This window comes from Pezoporus occidentalis, unplaced genomic scaffold, assembly GCF_034315485.1.
Source record: "Pezoporus occidentalis ecotype Australia unplaced genomic scaffold, CSIRO_AGI_Poc_V1 ctg275, whole genome shotgun sequence".
NCBI lineage: Eukaryota > Metazoa > Chordata > Aves > Psittaciformes > Psittacidae > Pezoporus > Pezoporus occidentalis.
The window spans coordinates 310,864-331,281 of NW_026914664.1; the positions used below are offsets into that span (position 1 = coordinate 310,864).

At 43.6% G+C, this 20,418-nt stretch overlaps 1 protein-coding gene across 5 annotated transcripts in view; it reads left to right on the plus strand.

The window, feature by feature from the left end:
- SHROOM3 (shroom family member 3) overlaps positions 1–20,418 on the plus strand; it is a 144,004-nt gene that overhangs the window by 41,523 nt on the left and 82,063 nt on the right. For 3 of the 5 annotated variants that reach the window (XM_062624983.1, XM_062624982.1, XM_062624981.1), the window contains one exon: positions 4,139–4,293. In XM_062624983.1, the coding sequence (XP_062480967.1) occupies positions 4,139–4,293 (155 nt within the window). Of the gene's footprint in view, positions 1–4,138; positions 4,294–14,488; positions 14,720–20,418 lie in introns of those variants that run through there. The other 2 variants (XM_062624984.1, XM_062624987.1) reach the window with 1 other exon arrangement.

Here is a 20,418-nt window from a genome sequence, read left to right on the forward strand (position 1 = left end):
TATTAAGAAACATCAGCAGGTTTACAGTTTAGGAATCACACTCACCATTCATAACATGAAGGACACAAAGATGGAATAATCCATCTTAAAAGCTACAGAGAATTTGTTGTTACAAAAGCTCCTCAAAGAAAGGGAAAAAAGGAATTAATAAAGAAAACTTCTTTAAAATACCCAAGAAAGGGTCTCAGTTAGACAGCATTCTCTGAACCTACAGTAACCATAGTGAACCAAACAAAAGACAGTAGTAGTAAGTCTTATGTATCCTTGGTGATCTGCTTAAGCAACTTCTTGCTTTTACAGTAAGCCAAAAAAAGGAGAACAGATGGGTTCAAAGTCTGCTGAAGGATCTATTGAATGACAAGAAGCCCCCTCTAATGCAAGAAAATGGACTGGAGTGTTAATGCAAAGTAGGACCAGGGGTAGCCTTTGGGATTTTCAGGCAAGGGCAGTGGGCATGGAAGGCTTTACTGCAGCAAAGACAACTGAAGGGACTTGAGTTCGTGTCAGCCTGAGAAGACTATTGAGGCATTCTGAAGTGGGTGTATTTCAGGAGAGGCCAGCTTGGCAGGGAAGATCTTGGTCTCTGCTTCTGAAAGAACCAGCTAGGTATGTTTGTGGAAAACAGAAGGAAAGCAGTGTGTATGGGGGAGATGCTGAAGTCTCAGAAATTTGATGGAATTTCACAGGAAGTAGATGGTTTCATATTATGTAGATGGTTGGTGGGACGCCATCTGGAAGGGGATGCTTCCCTGTTGCATGATTCTATCTGTCATGGATTCTTCCCAAGGTCAGGGCCTGTGAGACAGGAATTCGCAGAGACAGCCCCTGGAATGAGAGCCAAGACATGGATCATCATCACCCACAGGGAGCTCACATGTTAAATTGATAGGACAGACAAAGGCTGTAAGGGTAGTGTCCATTTTACAGGTGGGAAACTGAGGCACGGAAACCAAGTATCTTTATGCTATGGGCAAATGTTCTGCTGTACAGATACTCCTGCTGGTTTCAAGGAGAGGGGTTCTCCAAACGTGGCAGTGGGCAGCTGCACTTAAGACCAGCCATTGAATCCAGCCCCCTAAGGTTTAGCCCAGCACATGAAGTCCAAAACCAACCCAGTTTTTAGGTATTCCTCCACCATAACTCCGTAATTACTCAACTTGGCAGAGGAGTTGGCTCAGTCCAGCCCAAAAGAAAAAAACTTAAGTCATTGGCAGGCTCTAACTGACTCCTACACCCACAAAGTTTGCTGGCTGCATGTCACCTTGTTTTAAATGAACCATAAGAGGTCTTACTGGCTATTGATTGCATTTTTTATGCAAGTGACTGTTGAGGGTGGTTTTGACAATGCTGTAACTTCTTGAACTACTCCAGCACAACCTGCACACTTAAAATACAGGCTGTATTGCTGGCTCTGTCCTTGCTGCCTGACAGCACTTAAAACCACTTGAGCTTCAGGGAAGATCTGAAGAGTTGCTTTCTCATTCCCTCTCACTCGGGACCTGGTCCGCGGCATGAGATGGCTGCTCAGAGATGGTAACCACATGTAGAAGTGGCCTGCCCTCATGTTATCTGTCTGCTTTGCAGGATCTTCCATCTTTAACTGCTCCGTGCATCACAGAGCCAGCACAGTCCCATCCTTGACTTTGTTCAGCCTTGCCCAGTGAAGCAGGTGTTCATGTAAATAGGTTCCATATACACTGAGGTTTGTTTGCTTTGTTGGTAATTGTTGCACTGGGTAGAGATAGAGCTTTGTGTTTATAGTGCAGCTGGTTTTGTTTGAACCATTCAGTCCTTTTCTTGCAATGTCACCACTCCTTAAACACAAATATTTTTAGAGGCATTCAGAGAGAAGAAATGAATGTGGAGCGTGTGAGATAGTGTCTTGTTTCTGGACTTTTGTTGGAAACCTGGGAGTCTTTGGACTCTGAATGGCAGTGCCAGGTCACAGGCCTCTTGTAAATGTTTTCTTCCCGGAGCTTTAAGGAATTTGAATCCAGGGAACTCCAGACAAATAGATGACACAACTGTACCAAAGCAATAGGCACATGAGAGGCTAACAGATTATTAACAGATGAGGTAACTGTGTAAAGAATGAAAGATCAGTCTCTCTAGGTATGTAGGTAATATGGTTTCAATGCTGCCATTGAAAGCTTCTAAGCACAAAGGTGTGGGTCTTGGTTTAGGTCTCTCTGGATAGTTTTAGCACACAGGAGCAAAGCAGATCATTCTTAGCCTCTGGAATTACTCACAGGTGACTCTGTACTCATGCTAGTAAACTGTCCTTAAAGGCATTCTTTACTAGGGCTCTGTGGCTGCTATGTGGCCTTGCAAACTGCAGTTTAAGAGCCTTTGACAGGATTTGAAGAAAGATTTCTTTCAGGGCTGCTTAGAATAATAACCTCATCAGAACTATTGTGGGGTTGAGTCTTGTCTAAAAGTCTTCAATTTTGCATTACTTATAAAGGTGATTATGGAGGAACCCAAATTTTCAGTAAAAATGAGGAGAAAAATGTCTAGCTTGTGATTGCAAAGAGAACCTTAAAGCAGTGATCCTGAGGAGTGAAAAAAAGCCAGATTATAAATATAATAGAAACTAGAATATAAATACTGTTTGGATTACTAGAGAATAAAGCAGGATTTTGTTGATTTTTTTAGGGTTCATCAAGACAAAAGTTAATGCTTCTTTCTGTTGGGTGTCTCAGTCTTTGAAGTAGTTGCTATTTGTTACAGAAGATATTTTTGCAGGAATGCCTTTTCTCCATTGTACGTGATCTAACATAACAAAACAAAACCAAAAAAAACCCTGCTGTTGAGTGTATCACAAATTAATCTAACCCAAAGTATCCTGCTCTATTGTATTCCATGGAAACAATACCAACCTCTTTTCCTCTACAGGAGCAACCACCTGGAGCAATACTGCATCTTTAGTTTGATATCTATTTATGATGCATCAAGATCTAATGTTTCATCTCACCCTTCCTGGTAATTGTGATACAAGGCTCTTTATATGAAGCCTCATTCCTGTGGTTTTATTCATTCTTAAGAAGAAAAAAAAATCATTCATCAGTGGAATGATTTCCTGGTAGCATGACTGACAATGATTTTTACCTGCCTTTGTGGGGGACTCAGAGAATTTGTTAGCTAATGTTTGTGAAAGTTAGATTTTAGGTTTTAGAAGGTGTGTGAGATGGAATATTACTGTTCAGGAGAACAGACTGGCTTTGCCTGTGAGCACCATTCAACACTGAAACTAATGTTCAGGTAAACATCTACATCTGCTGAGTTACATGTCTGGGTTATGGCTGAATTACACGTTGCCTGGCATGGCTTGAAATAAAAGTAACTTCCAGCAGTGTGCGTGCAATTTCACTGCTCAGGAAATGGTATCCCTGCAAGGAACAGCCCTTCCCCTGGCTGGCTCAAAGTCTTAATCGGATTCAGATACATTTCTGTGTCTTAGTAAGATATCTGGGAAGGTGAAGGCCTGAAGGAAGAGATTATCTTTCTGAAGGAGCACACAAAACAGAGGAAAGTGCCCTAGGATGCTCCTTCTACCTTTGCCACTACATAGCTTTGAGCAGCCTGCTTACTTTGTCCTAAAAATAAAATAATTTTCTATTTCCTTTAAATCCTTACAGAGGTGCTGCATGCCATAGACTACGTATACCTATGTGCACCTGCTTTGTAGCTGGGAGTAAGTAAGAAGCTGATGTTTGTTTATCAGCCAGCTAGAGCATGAAAAGGAGCTTGAACAAAACCATCACATCCAAGCTCTTCTAATCCCAGTTTTGCCCTTGGGCTTGTGCCTGAGTGCTCTCATCAGTTGCTCCATGGTTGTTGTGCTGGCATTTGCTGCTTCCAAATACCAAAGACTTTTTAGGCTTATTCAAATCAGTGCTTCTTGGCATGATTAATTTGGCTGCTGATCTCCTGATTCCATCCATACGAAATGTATGAGAGGCAAGCATGGACCTTTGAAGAAGCTGGCTGGCAAAGGGAGACAACATTTCTTAGAAAGCTGAGTCTGGGGCTGATAGACCCACTTCATTCAATAGAAATACAGACTCAGCTCTGCATGTGGTAGTCAAACTGTGGCAAGCATGTCTCACTGTTTCTTTCTCCTCTCTTTGCTCTGCAGATCGAAGAGGGAGGTAAAGCAGACTCCCTGCCGTCCAAGCTGCAGGCTGGTGATGAAGTGGTGAACATCAATGAGGTGGAACTGAGCAGCTCCAGGAGAGAGGCCATCTCCCTGGTGAAAGGGTCCTACAGGAAACTGAAGCTAGTCGTTCGCAGGTAGGCAAGACCCAACACTCCTACCCACACCTTGCAGGGTATCACAGTCATTCCCCTCATATCTCCATCTGAAAGCCCCTGACTTGGCCTGGTCTTGGCAAAAGCCTTGTTTTAAGCACACAGGCATGAGCCCAAGCAAATGTTTGTCTCGGGCAACATATCTATGACTCCTTTGTCACTGATACCTCCAAGCATGTGAAATACTTACCCAGCTTTCTTCCACTGGTCCCCTGCCACATGACAGTCCAGGAATGCCTGTTCAGTGATGTACAAGCAGTCCCATCTTCCCTCAAAGTGCTTGGGGCTCTCTGTGAAAAGGTGGCAGTTCTGTACCTAGCTCTTGCCTCATTTGCTGCATGTTATCACTGTTGCTGTGTGACAGCAGAAGATTTCCACTGGCCTCAGCAAGATTTGGAGCTGTTTCATGCAGGTGAGTGACAGAGTGGCTGCACTGACTGAGAGCAGTCTGACCAATATTGTTCTCAGGATATGATCTAGGGGAAGATCAGCTATTTCAGCTCTATCTTTTGAGCCACAGCCTTTGTGATATCACTGCATGAGTTGTATCTTATACCTCATGTGTTCTGCATCAACATGAAAAATAACTGGGTTTTTTGGGGTCAGGACACAGAACCTGAATCTTGATATGCATTTTGAATCAGAGATGTTTGACTCTGGAACTGGGGGCATTGAAGACCTTTATAGAGATGCTTCTTCTATGTTTTTTACTGTGTGCATGTCCCAACAGTCTTTGCTGTGTCAGTTATGTGCTAGCTTGTATCACTTTATGGCGTGCTCTGTCCTGAATTTGCGCACTTAGTCAGAAGGGAATTTGGGTCAAGATCAGCATTGCTGAGGAGCTGTCATTAGCCAAACAGAAGGTGTCAGCTTGGGTTGCTAAGTTGGAACAAGTAACATCTGGGCAGTGCTGTCCAAATAGGGCAGCTACCAACAGCTCAGATACCCTGCTGCTCTCTGGAGTGTATATCGTGCTTTTGCTGTGTTCTGTTATTTACCTAAAGTACTTTTAGGAACTGACAATGAACTTAGGACAAATTCTGAATATTCATATACAAAACTGTTATATGCTTTTTGCAGCCATTGGTAAGTGTTTTTTATGTAAGCCTCTGTAGATTGTAGTCCAACTCCATTGGCTGAACTAAATGCTTAATTCAAACTAACTAAAATTGTGAAAATAGAATCCTTTTGCCACAGTTTAGTTTCATTTTTGCTGAGATTAACTAGTAAAATAACTGCTTCTGTTTAGTGTGAATTGAGAATTGTTTCTGGCATTTGATCTGTCCACCTGAAAGGTAAAAAGAAAAGGAAAGAGAAAAGGATAGACAAACAAATCCTGGAGTCCCATTGCAGGCGTTTCATCTCAGACCTCCTCTCTGCTTCACTTAGATATTTTTGTTAGTGGCATTCCTCTGGTGGAGACTGAACCCTTCCCGTGCTGCCTTTAGCAGCCTACAAACTGAGAAAAGTACATTGGGAAGGCTGGTTCCTTGTGTCTTAAACAAGACACCAGGATTCAATAAACGCTCTCTCTGCCTGGATATGTATGCACACACACATAAACATACGTGAACAGATGCACATATATGTGTATATGTGTATATGCATAGATGTCTTTATACACAGGGGAATGATATACTCAAGGTCAGCAGTGTCACAGCCAGGCCAAAATTTAGCACTTCCTAATATTTCCTTGGGAGGTCCCTGAATAACAGAACCTTAGAAATCTTTGAGGCCTCTTTCTTCAAGCTGAAAGAGAACACAAGCAACACTTTACTTTCCTTGACTAGTTTTTGACATGCAGAAGGAACCATGAGAGGCAGAGCAACCCCAGTGGGCATCCATCACATTGTTCTGGTTATGGCTGATGAGTTAATGAAAGAGGAGGTGATCCGCCTCTGCAGAAAATCAACAGACAGCAGTCTTTTATGTTCCAAAATTACACTTCACAGTGTAATGTAACAGTTTCTGTCTCCACTATTTTGAAGTTCCCAAGACCTTTTCACCTTTTCTTCTCCTTTTTAGTAAGTATTTGATGTTTTCCTCATTTGGAATACTATAGTGAGTTTGAGGAAAGTTTGGTTCAGAGCCTTTCATGATTTCATTTCATCACTACTAGAAAGATCAAGCACCTTAAGAAGTGTTATATTTACATACTTGCTAAGGTACTTTAAGCCCTTTGTGCATGTTTAAAACTCAGTGACAATCCATAAATTTGAACTGGAAAATTGCAATTAGGAGCTAAAAGCCCAGCCTTCAGTTCAGGTAATTGGACACAGTCCCAGCTGACCCTGCAGTTCTGACATGAAAGCAGCAAAGGAACAGAGAGGTGAGGTCCTGACTGCTTTGCGGGCAGTGGGTCACAAGCTGCTCTGAATTCTCTCCATGCCACCAAAGGTGGCTTCCAAACAAGGTAGAAGACAAAGATTTTTATCTCCGGTGCTAGAGGAAAAGTGGATGAGAGGGGATAAAAGAAGGATCCCAGAGAAGAAGGGTGAGAAAGAGGAAAGTAGCAAGGGGAAAGTGAGCTTCTGCATTAAATAAAAGCTTCCAACAATATGAAATCAAATGAAGCAAGATGCAAAAGAAACAACGTAAGAGGAGCAGCTCAGTGAGAACCGGATCCACGTGGCACCTTCATCTCAGGGGGGTGCTGCTGGGCAGGCAGCGTACCTCTGTGATGAAATGTGAACAAACACAGGTTTGCAAGCCAGGCTTGAGGTAAAGCTACAGATTATCTTTCCCCCAGACATAATGAGTTTAACCATTAAGACTGGTAAAGGAAGCACTAGCGTGCCTCACACTTGGGATTGCTTTTTGTTGTGCAGGCAAGAAGATGATGTTTTGCAGTACTATATCATCTGAAAAGAAATAATTTTTGGAGTGCTTGAGATGCTAGTTTTTTGTAAATTGTCTGTAACGTTTCAGTTGAAGTGGATTAGGGTTGCTTGCTGCAAATACCAGCAACTGAAAACTCCCTGACCAGTCATTTGTGACCTGAATTTTTAGTCTGTGACTTCAGTATCATGACAGCTCTTGCTTACAGAGTGGCACAAACTCAGACTGACAGGGACTTTACCCCTTAAAAGTCATATGCAAACAACAGCAAAGTCTGCTTGGTGGTTCTTTCCAAAGCATATTCAAGGTCACCATGTTTTTTGAAGATTTGGTTGTTTGTTTTTCAAAATTAAAACCAGGAGCTCTATGTAGCAATGTTATGTTTTACCAGACATGGTGATGGACAGAAAACACAGATCAGTTTTATTCAGATGTATTGTAGCGAGACCATCAGAGGAGCAACAGAATACATTCAACCCGCTCCATACACATGTGTAGCCCACGTAGCATACTCAGGTTACTACTTAATCTTGTTTTTTATTTCAGGACAAAGGTAAGCTTTTAGTACCAGTGGCAGCAGAGAGAGCCTCTACTTGTGTTACTAAGCAAAAATTGATGTTACAACACCTTGTTAGGTCTGTAGACAGGCTGATGCAATGATGTGTCAATTCCCTTGGAATGCCATTTGCAGAGCTGAATAATTGATGTGTTATTCATCAGCCTGTTGATCAGTTTAACAGAACAAAAGAGTGGGAATAGTTTCAATGAAGGGAAGGGAAAATCAGAGGAAATTCAGTATAAGAGGAAACACTAAAATAAGTAGATGAGAAAAATTACCTATTTGACAAGGATAATTAATATTAATGGATATGAATGGTTGCAAATAAATAACCAGTAGCAGAGAAGTTATTATAAGGACCACAGTCTGCCTTTCACTCCTGGGCAAACATCCTGCTGACATCACGAAGGAACTTGCAGTAGGTAAGACATATGAAGTTGTGAATTTTCTGCTTCCTTGCTCATGGATTTACAGTAGGGCAGAGGCAGAGGATCACTGAATAAATGGTAGTGATAAGTAAATGCTGTGCTGTTGCCTCAGATGGTCCTTATTTGGGAGACAACTGTTAAAGGATTTTTCATTGATGCTCTCTACCTGCATTTTGTTTGTCTCCTCCTCAGTTTGGGGGCCCCCAAATGAATGGCAGTATTCAAACGTTAACCTTAGTCTGGTTCTTTAACAGGACTGCTCATATTCCACTTGTGTAAAAGCAAGTTTCTTTCTTTCTGGCCATTCCTTGCTAATCGCTGGGCCTGTTTTGCCCATTCATTTCCAGGACAACAGACCCAGACGTGTGTTCATTCCTGTAGACCTCAGGTCTGCAACTGGTGTGCTATGAAGAAACTTGTCGATACTTCACACTTCATTGTGCTGAAGCCAGGACAAGGCAGAGTAAAAGCTACTCTGCATCTCAGGGAACTGAAAATCTTATTAAGCGTACCTTACATCTTCCAGTCCCTGGTAAGCTGAGTTACATTTTCCTGCATTGCAGACCTTGCTGGCAAGGTGAATTTAGCTTGGTGGTCTGTTCTAATCCTTTTTATGACAACTAGTTATTAAAACATTTAGAATTGTACAAGAAAATGACCTGTTTTCTCCTTCCTCACCTTTATATAGAGAGCTTTTCAGAACACTTTCCTCTGCTGGCTCAGAAAAAAAAGCACATTTGTTTCTTTCTGATAAATTTCATAGCTGAGCAATCAGGCAAAAAGCATACTGCTGCTTGAGTGTCCCACTAGGCAGATCAAATTGCCAATTAGACAGAATGAGTGAGGGGAACAGCCTTTCAAACGATCACAAGAGAGACAAGATAGCACTGTGCAACAGGGAAGGACAAGCAAGTATCACTCACTGGTGTTCAAGGCCAGGTTGGACAGGGCTTGGAGCAACCTGGTCTAGTGGAAAGTGTTCCTGCCTACGGCAGGACATTGGAACTGGATGAGGTTTAAGATCCCTTCCACCCCAAACCAGTCTATGATTCTATGATTTAATTTTGTAGTGGGAAATTTGCCTACTGTCCTCAGCAAACTACCTTAGATAGTTGATCTTTAACCAGCTGGAGTGTTTGAAAGCTACAAGCCACAGAAATAGGCTTAGTTGTTAAATTGTGAAAGGCAGGTTATTTTTTCCAGTTTGTTTTTTTTTCTGTCACTTCCTCTCCAACTTCAGTACCTAAGCAGAGTTGGATGCAGTTAAAAAAAGACCAAGGCCTTTTCAGTGGTATCACTTCAATCTAATTGTGCTGTGTGTGCATGCTTGTATCAGCTGAGGATAAGGCTCAAAATGTGGGCATTGCCTGGTCTGCTTTACAGTGACCACAGTGGCCTACAGCAGTTGCCAAAAATAGTCTTCTCCACAGGTCAGTAAGCAGGAATGGCTGTCATACTGTCACACTGTTTACATAGTTTTACATTCAACATGTTGGTAACAGCAGCAATTAGATCACTGAGGCATGGTGGCAAATGTAGCTGTTCTGAGAATATCATGCTTGAAGGGAACTACAGTCATGGGTACAACAACTCTCAGACCCCCTTTCTAACGCAAGCACTGCTTGAACTAAGGCCTCCTACAAGCCATTAGAGTTGCTGTGGCATTCACCATTGCCTAGTGCAGGGAAGGGAGAGGTGAAAACATGAAGTCATTTGTGAGACAACAGGGTATTGTGAAGTGATCCTGACATGCGCGCTTTGGTCCCTGTTCTCGGTGCTATAAATGGACTTGAATAGAGTTCGGATGAGTTACCTCAGGCCAGAATCTGGTCCTTTGATTCTTTAAACTCTTGGATCCAGCATCAGTCTTGGTTAATGAGTGCAAAGCACTATTAAAATTTGCTAGTGGAACAGCAAGTAAAACTTTTCTGCAGAGAATTACCAATGTTTTAGGCCCTTACTCTGCACACACTGAAATGCAGGAGTCCTGCAGAGCTCTTCTGGGGTGTTATTCTTAGGGTTCAGGCCAGCACATAATTTCTGACCTGGGATGTGAGGGACTCTGATGGTGACACTTGCATTTACAGAGCCAGTGAGATGTCATGAAGTATGTATCTGAAAGGAGCTGTGCTTTACAGCAAATCTGTACACCTCCAAGACACACAACATGTGTGAATCCTCTGCTCATGCCCATCAGCAGCAGTTTGAATGGAGATCTGATGCTTTGGGCTTGGTGCCAGCCATCACCATCATTGCAGGGGGGTTGGACTAGATGACCTTTGATGGTCCCAAACCATTCTGTGATTCTTTGATAAGATAGATGCTGCAATTAAACTATGTGGCTGACACTGCTCCTGATACTTACAAACTAAAGCTTTATTAATGCCTCTACATGTCCCAAGGGTGTCTGCCCAGTTCTCATAGTATGTTTTATGTAAAGTGAAGGGCATTTGACTGTATAATCTCTCTCTTTCAGGGACAGCTCTGTAGTGAGGTGTAAGTAGAGATACATACATAACAAAGATTAGTATTCAAGGCAGTTGATTTTCTGTTTTCAGTGTTAGTGGTTGGTAGGTTATGTCTACCTCAAGCTCAGCAGTTCCTTCAGTTCTTTTCATCTCAAAGAGACTTTAGCTAAAAATACAAGTCAAATAAAGGAGGAGTTGGGATAGAAAACATTATCATTTTTCCTGTTGTGCTAAAAACTGTACAAAAAGAAAGGATTAAGCTTATCCTTGGCTATAACCATAATCTGTGTGTTTGTTTTCATGCTTCCCTACAGACTCCCTGTGTCACTTGGGTTATTCATATATTGTTCTCTTGGCACGTCCCTGTCCCTGGGCCCCCTTGCCTCAGCGACAAGACCTGGGGGAGATGCCAGGGGAAGTACGCTGCAATCCTGAGACCAGGAGTGTCAGAGGGGAGCTGGCTAATTCAGGAGCTCAGCAGACTTTGGATTCACACAGGGATATCTATAACTGAGATTTTAGACCCTATCGAAGTGTTGAAGTTTGGGAGGAAGATGTCAGTACAACTGACAGCTGAGGCTCAGGGCCAAGTCAAGCCCATGGAAATTGGTGGAAAGATTCCCACAGACTCAGAAAAGCCTTGGCTTAGACCCTCACTGAGCCGTGATTTCCCTCATTGACCAGGAGAAAATGGGCTATTCCTAGAGAGAGGGGAGGCTGCTGGCATTTTTACAAAAAAGCCAAGTGCCAACACAATTCTTCAAAGAACTCTGTGGACTAATGCTTTCCTCTTATGACACTAATGTAATTTTGTGGTGAATTTGACAGCATGCCAAAAAATTGCATCAAATAAATCCAGTTTTTTAAATGAAATTAATTAGAATAGGCATTGGCTCCCACCCCACTCTGTAGCAGTACAGGAGCATGATTCCAAAAAGCTGTGCTGCAATGTGGTTATTATTTGTTCAGGGGTGATGACTTGGGGAATGGGAGAAAGGACATACACATGGAAGTTTTCAGATTGACAGCTCAAGAGGGCAAAGCTGGCCTTACCCTAGCAGAGGGCTGGCAGGGTGGTCTTGTGACTAGTGCTGTTGTATGTTCGGTTGTGAACTCCTCCACAGCTTTCCAGTGTGCCTTTGGTCATGTCACCGTATTTCTCAGATCCCCAGCTGCCAGGTATCACAGATCATAGAACCACAAACTGGTTTGGGTTGGAAGGAACCTTAAAGCTCATCCAGTTCCAGCCCTCTGCCATGGGCAGGGACACCTTCCACTAGAGCAGGTTGTTCCAAGACCCATCCAACCGAGCCTTGAACACTGCCAGGGACAGGGCAGCCACTGCTTCTCTGGACAACCTGTGCCAGGGCCTCACCACCCTCAGACATCTCCTCAGCTGATGCAAAAGTGTATGACCAGCCAAAGCCCATCAGGTCCTAGCCCATTGTTTGTACAGTATTCCTGAGGTCTGAACAGCCTGTTCCCAGGTAGGTAAAGGATTTAAAATGTCCTTGTTGGGTGAAGCTCATAAGTCTAAACTTCTTGAGTATTTTCATTAGAGGAGTTTTCTGTGCAGTTCCTATTTCATTAGGAAGTGTCAATGCTAAACAAGGGGCAGACAGCTAAGAGGTGAACAGAATTTCATTTTGACATCACTGGCAACAGCCTTACTGTCTGTGATTTAATTAGCTACAGCTTAGGACTGCCGGGATTTTAGGGAATTTCCCACAGTGGATAGTAAACATGAAGAAGATCTAGATAGAGTTTTTGACAAAAAGATTTAGGCCACTGATGGGGAAAGCACGAAAATGCCATGGAAAAACAAAAATAACAGCCTCTATACTGTGTTATCCTATATGGGACATTAGAGACTGACCCCTCACCTGAAGCTGTGTTAGAAACAGTGATTTCTGGCCACTGCCACTCTGCATTAGCTGCTGCTTTCACCAAGTGAATTTGGATTAGTTTGCCTTCTTCAGGCAATAATCAAGCTGGGGTTTGATTTGTTAGAAAGTGACACTGGGAAAGCTGGGAAATCTCTGCCAGTGCTGTACGAACTGCTTCTTAGGGTATGAACCTCCTGCTTTTGGAATTTCCTGAAGATTTAATTTGGAGTTGGAACAGATCACGATAGTATGAAGATTTGAAAAAACAAGCATGTGTTCTCTGACTGATCTGTGCCTCACTTCTCTATCTGTGATTGTCTCTAGGCTGACATTTTGTCAATAGGGCAAATACCTGGACTTTACAGGTATTTTAAATGCAGGCTTTAAATTCAAGAGCTGATTATAAATAATAATTTATGAGACATTTCTTGTGTGGTAGCTGGGTTATATGTTTATTTTGCTCAGCTACACTAGTTATCCAGGAATAATAATAAGCATATTTCTCAAAAGCCTTTCCATGCTTTTCTTGCTTGATCCAAAGTTTCCTCTGGGAGGGAGGTGGTGTCAGGAAAGGCTAATGAACTTTAATGTAATCCTACTGATATTACCTGGTGTAGCGGAAGGTGTCCCTGCCTGCAGCAGGGGGTTGGAACTAGTGAACTTTAAGGTTCCTTCTAATCCAAACCATTCTGTGATTCTGTGATATGAATTGAGTTTGCAAGGATTTCCTTCAGTAAAACAAATGCTAGGGTGTAGTGGTCACTGTAACTACTTTCCATTTTTTCATGAATGGACTTGTGTGGGTCATACAGATCCCTTGGAACTGCTTCTCCCTTGTGGCTGGATAAATGGAATATGTCAGTCAAAAGAATAATGAAGAGTGGAAACTACACAAAAGGCTTCAAATGGCCTTTTATATGCATAAATGTTCATGGTTTAGCAAAGGGCAGCCTAACTCCCTCACATAACTGCAGAGTATTCACCTGTATGCACCTGATCAATGAACCCTGGCTATGCCAATAGCTCTGTAAAATGGAATTATTTTCTTTTCCAGTTCACATTTCTTCAGCATTCTGCCTGCTTTGACTTTGATGTTGGAAGGGAGACAGGGTTGGTTTTCAGTATCTGCATATAAAACATTTTAATGTGGGTTATACCTGCAAAAGTACACCATAACTTCTTTTTTTCCTATTAAAAAGTGACTCTGCTAATTAAAATCTGAAGTATTGGTTTAAAAATACATCTTTCAGATGATGAAAAGAGCCAGTTAACTCAGCTCAGAGCTACCTCTTAGTCTTCTGTGCTTGGCTTGGGGCACTGGCGTTGGCTCCTTCTGTTGATAGATGTTTTTATGTGGCATTACTCCTGGCCTGAAATGAAACAATTTGCTCCCCATACAGAAAACATATTAATCTATGTAACATATATTTAATATATGTTTTCAGCATTCTCTTGGATGCCAAGACAGCTTGGCTGGGTAGAGAGTAACTGAACTTCCCTGATTGCACCAGGCTGACACCCTCTGTATCAGGATGGGGCCAGTGTGTTGAGGGCCACCTACTTTTCTGTGCTGTTTCCATGGACTTCAGAGGGCCATGTGTCCTCAGCCTCCTCATACTGCTGGAGCTCAGGCTGGGTTCTTTGGCGCAGGAGAAGAGACAGTGTTACCCACAGAGCTGACAGTTGGCAGAAGGTTTTTATCCCCCACCCTTACTTCCAATTACAATTTCCAAATGAAATTGGAGTGGTGAATTTTGAGACAAACACTGTGTAATTCCTGGCTGGTGGAAAACAATTCCTTATTGAATATAGTTTCTTTTCCTCTCTCTCCCTCCAAAGCCCAGTGTTAATTGTAAGAGGAGGTCAACCCCCAGTCTACAGGGAGTCAGGGCAGAGCTGACTGGCACTTTCACTCAGCAAATTTCCCCTTTCCTCACGGTCTCTGCTCCTGTCTGTCAGGGCTGCTGACGACTGCTTGGTAGGAGGGCAGTAATCTGAGCTGCCCTCTGATGAGCAAACCTCCTGCTTTTTACTGTGGGATTAGTTCTGAGGTGCCTCTGTGCGCAGCACCTGTATCTGCAACTTGTTACCTCATTTGCTATGCTCTTGATTCTCCACTTCCCAGGGCAGTAGTGCCATTCCCTCCTCCAAGGACTGCGCTCACCAAATGGCAGGCTGCCTCCGGCCCAAGGATGGGAATACCTGAGCCTTGGCCTGGTGCCTCTGAAGGTAAGCAGCCTCTCAGCAGCTACAGCAAAGCAAGCCGGGCAGGGCTTTGTGCCTGTGGAGGCAGCAGGATCTCGTGGCAGGGAAAGATCTCTCCCTAGGAGAAGGAAGACAGGAGTCTGAAGGACCCTGTTGGTCCTGAACATCATGAGCATCATAAACTTCAGAGCCAGTGAGTGTTCAGGCAGTGCTGTGGCTGGGGTTCAGCTGCTATTGGAAGAAAACACAGCACGCAGGGAGCCAGCGCTTGGGCTCTGGCACTGTGCAGCTGTTGAGCGGTGTAAGGAAATCTCTTGGGCTTTAGGCTAGAAAAGTGCCGGAAGCTTACCGGAGTGGTGGACTTTGGAGAGCTTCTGAGCTGTACAGCATGTTTAAGGCCATTCCCTCCCTCAGAGGGTGCTAATAATGGACTTGGGACACTGAGTCTCATAAGCAGAGGGACTGACTCAAAATACACACTGATGTGACAGGTGATCTTTAGTTTTACAGTCTGGAAGAGTCTCTGCTCAAGGCACTCTTTTTGGCCTTCACTCTTTATATGTTGAGAATTGTTTAAAGTGGGTGTCAAACTAGTCCAGCGCTTTGCGTCAATGTTTAATAGAGAAGGGCTAGCCATACAGTCTGGGGTATATTCTTGTTTGATTAATACAGGAACATTGCAGGTAGCAGAAAGAGAATGTGAAAGAGGTTGATTCTAGGAGATGGCAATCAGTATTGCTCCAGTATGGGCCTGTACAAATTTGCATTCACCAAAGACCTGTTGTATATTCTGCACACCTATACACCCTTTTAGACTGGTTATGACTCATAAAGTTAAGTTCGTTGAACTTTGATTTTGTTTATTTCCTGAGACATTAACTCCTTCAGTAAACCCATTAGATGATCTTTAAACTCATTACCTGTTTCATTGCTATTAGGAGATCTTTAACTTCAGGTTTGTTGGTTGGTTTGTTTGTTTGGGTTTTTTTTTTGTGGATATCAGCCAAACCTTTAGCTGCATGCTTGGGCTGAAATTGTGTTTTTTCTACAGTGTGGTTATCCAGTTGTTCAGTGAAAGTTGGCAGTATGGGTGAAAGCATGTTGAAGTGGTGCTAGTGGAATATGGGGGTCTGTGTCCCTCTGTCAAATGGAGTAGTTTTTGGCTGTAGATTATCTGCTGAAGAAAAGCAACTTGGAACAGCCTGTTCTGAAGTAGAGATGCAGCCACAACTTGTGGGTGCAGCACGTTGTCTTCCACAATATGTACTCATTCCAGTATTTGAAGACCAGGGAGATTCTGAAGGCTCTGGAGGAGACCTTAAAGTAGCTTCCAGTGCCTAAAGGGGCCAACAAAAAAGCTGGAGAGGAGCTTTTGACCAAGGGCCTGTAGTGACAGGACAAGGGGGAATAGCTTTAAACTGACAGAGAGGAGACTGAGATGAGATTTTAGGAAGTTCTTCCCTGTGAGGGTAATGAGGCCCTGGCACAGGTTGTTCGGAGAAGCTGTGGCTGCCCCATCCCTGGAAGTGTTCAAGAACAGGTTGGATGGGGCTTGGAGCAGCCCGTTCTAGTGGAAGGTGTTCCTGCCCATGGCTGGGGGTAGGAACTAGGTGAGCTTTAAGGCCCTTCCAACCCAAACCAGTCTGGGATTCTATGATTCTATTATTTTGACAATACAACTAGAACTGTTTTCAGCAGCAAATTCCCAGTCACTTTAAATGGCCCCTAAATTTACTCCTTTTGCCTTGCCTGACCCAGCTCTATAAAACAAAATTCAAAGAAGCATTTGGTCAGGGAAAGACTGTTCATATGCTCTTAGATTCAGTTCTTGGAGCACCCCACTGGCTGCTCACAAGCCAGCTATCCCATCTGACCAGGACCTGTGCATGGTGAGGGTGTGCATTTTCCTGCCCTCTCTCAGGAGCCCACTTTTCCTAAAGTACCTGCCATCAAGAGAAAAACTAGTCAGCCTATGAGCAGCCCTGGATATTCCTGAGGCAGTGGAGCTGACAGGTCCACAGGACATGGGAAGACACTGTTTTACAGAACAGATCCCATCACCCTGAGGCATGGCCTGATGCCTGCATGGGTGGGCATGTTCCCAGGATGCAGAGATGTATGGAAACTCTTGCCCTTCACTGGAGGACTCTTGTACATGCATTGTGAGGCTGCAGGGAGCTCTGCGGAGGATGTGACTCTCTCCTGACAGGGGGACTGCAGGCAGGCAGTATTGCAGCAAAGCATTCAGCTATAAATGTGGACAGTCAGTATAGTGTGGACAGCCATGTACAGACAAAGGATTAACTTGGGTCCTAGTCCACTACCTGCTTGAGTGATTTGAAATCTCCTGTGGTCTTCATATCAGGTTGTATATAAGCCAGACATATATGTCTTCCCTGTTCCTGGAAACAGTTTGAGCAGAGTGGTTCAGTGCTCTGTAGTATTCAATGTGTGTATACAGTATCTGAAATTTGAAGAGATGCCTGAATTAAAGAGATTTCATGATTGCCTCCTTTGAGTGAACTGAAAAATCATCTAAGTGATGTTACTGTTTTCTCTGATCTGTTTTATAATCTCTTGAAGACAAGTCTTTCTGAAGCCTTCAAAGGGTTAAAGGCAATACCTCATAGAAACCCAAGTGGCTGAAGAAATACCAGATATTAACATTTATGTCAGTTGCCAAATCCTGGACATCTCTTTCTTCTTTTTAGAAATGACAGCGTGCGGTGACCATTTAACAATAAATGGTAGCAACTTGGCTGTTATAGGGCAGCCCATGTGCACAGGCACTCCACGGCTATGCCAGCATCTCCTTTGTTCAATAAAAGTAACAGCAGGAATTTGATTAAAGACTGATAGAAAAGGGGGGGGGGGGAAGGGTGTTAGGGGTGTAAAAGAGAAACATACATAAGAAAGATTAAAGAAAGAAAGAGCCACCTGGAAACTTCATTCCTCCTTTATTTCTATCTTAAGCTCATAAATACCAAATCTAAACCATTGTATGTGTGAGAGGGAGGAAAATTTCCTGCATGCCTGCACAGAAAAGACTGCACATGCAGTGGCACAAACTGACTTTTAGCAGAAGTCACACTGTTTTTCTCAAACTTAATGCTTGCTCCTTGTCTGCATCAGAAGGAAAACGAACCAGAAAATAACTAGCTTTGGATGGACAAAGTTAGGAGGGTCAGGCAAGTCAGATCTGTAAAGGAGAGTGGTGAAAGATTTTGGTTGAACCTGCTGCGGAGCAGCAAGGCGATTTCCCAGGCTGTCTCGGAGTGGCCCTGCAGCTTGACTCCTTTTCTTAACAATGACTCAAGAAACATTCACGTGCTCTGGGGAGATCATTATTCAGATTTAATAAAGGGGTTTCTGGGAACCACTGTTGCTTTGAATCAGATGTCCATTGCTGCAAGTCAATTAGATGCTTCTCAAACAACTCCTCCTGCCAACCTTAGCGACTAGTATGATCCTCAGGAAGATTGGAAATCCTTATTTGCAAAGATTCAGGAATGCAAGTGGCCAGCTACACACATCCAGCACTGCTCCTCATCATCGTTAGCCTGCAGCATCTGCTGCTTTGTCTCCATCCTTGTTGTAAGTCGTCTCCCCCCACAAAAAAAGACGAACGAACCAGTGACTCCAGCAACCAAATGCAAATGAGCTCCAAAGAGCCCTCTTATGTGGGATCAGCAAGCAACAGGCAAATCACATTCAAATTCCTTCAGAATCTGAAGTAACACGTCTGTTGTTTGGGTTTAGGAGACCAGAACAGTAGGACTGAAGTGTCAAAAGTGCGTGCAGGAGTGATGGTGGGTTGACTTTTCTTTAGCCTGGCTGTGCTCAGGGATCTGGGAAGTACTATGCCTCTCAGGCAGGAATTTTCAGCGCACAGAGAGGAAGGCTGAGAACATGAACTCCACAGCAATGGGCACTTCTCAGCAGGGGTTTGTATATCTGGGGGGCTCTTCCAGGTAATCGTGTTCTGTGATAGAATAGGTGGAGCACCAAGGCAGAATGCTGTACCTGGAGCCTGTTGCTGGTGCTTCTGGTGTCTTTTCTATACACCTGGATATTTAAGCACCTCAGCTGCTTAAATCATGCTTTTCCCCACCTGGTATTTCTCTTATTCCATCTTTATGTTGTTTTCCCTCTGCACACTTTCTCTCACACTTTTTAGCTGTTAATAATACTCGTTAGACAGTGAAACCTTTCTGGCAGTGACCTTGGCTCTGAACTGTCCTCCCCTCAAGTGGTTTGGATGTGACAATGTCCTCTGCAGCAAAGAGGACGGATCTGCCTCAGGCTAGCCTTCCTCACCTCAAGCCGTGATCCTGAAGGCTGCTACCTGCTCCATTCAGGGAGAAAGACAACGCTCAGCTCTGGTCTGGATCAGTCCGTAGGGGGCTGTTACAGGATGAGGTCTGTGGGGTGTTGACGGGAACAGCCAGCCTGTGCCAAAGTGAGGGGCCGGAGGTATGTGGGGAATGCGAATGGTATGCTTGAGTGGACAGCTTCAGAGCCAGGCGCAGGGCTGGCTCTCCTGCCATCTGTTGTGAACCCCGCAGGCCCATAGCAACAACGCCTCAGGAATGGGGCTGCTGCTTTTTTTTTTCCTCCGTAAAGAAATTCTTCCTTGTCCTCTTCCCTGCTTCTGCATACGCATACTCATGAATAAGTAGGAAAGGGGCTCAGATTCCTGCTACAGAGTGATGCATGCTAAAGGATAAAAGGGCCTTTTAGAGCTCAGCTTGTATTTGGTTTTCCTTTTGGAGCTGTGGCATTCTAGGAACATAAGCTGAGGTGTGTAATGTATTGTGAATTGCTAAAATCTCGTTCTATTCAAATTAGTAGCGGATATGTATCTGCCATGAGGTACACTCAGTAAAGTCTACAGTGGATGTGGAGCCACCCCATTGTCCTTCTTGGTAAAAGAGAGACCATTTCTGCCTTGTTATTACAGAAGCCAAGGTTAACTGCTGTAGATAACCCAAATGCATTGATTTGTTGTGCCTGTCACATTCCTCAGGCCCCACAGCACTTCTCTTCTAGCTAAGGGGCTTTGATACATAGAGAAGTGGTGGGACCAAATTCTCAGCAGCTATAGACAGCCCAGCATTACTGGTGCGATGAAAACTTTAGTGCCAGGGAAGATCTTGCCGCAGAAGAACTCTGTCTCCTAAAGACATCAGTGTATAGCTGGTGTGCTGCTGGGAAGAGTTAGTGCTGAAAGAGCCTTTATTCAGGCAGCAGGGGTAGGACCTTGCTGGCTGTGTCTGTCTGTCTGCGTGAATGGTTTTACTCCTTCCCTTCCCCTGGAAATTCACTCCTGAAATGCAGATTTCTGTTCTCCCCACACCTTACCCTTTTTTCCTGCTGTCAAGTGACTGTGGCCTCATTCCTGCAAATTGCTCAACCTCTAGCTGTGACTCAGCAAAGTGGATTTTTTCAAGCAAGTGTTTTAATTCCTTTAATACAAGGAATTAGATGTTGTAATTTCATGTGAGAGTTTCAAGAGAATTGGAAGTTAGGTCTCTTTTTTTCCAAACAGTATATTGATTTGTTCAGTATTTCTGTGCCTAACAGATAAATACCAAAATCTTCAGAGAAGCCCCCATAGAGAAGAAGGAGTTGGGGAGCTGCTGAACTGAAACAAATCCCTCAGATGTTTCATGCCCTTTGCAAAGAGATGTCTTGCAAGAGGAGAGGGAATGAAAAACAGCAGA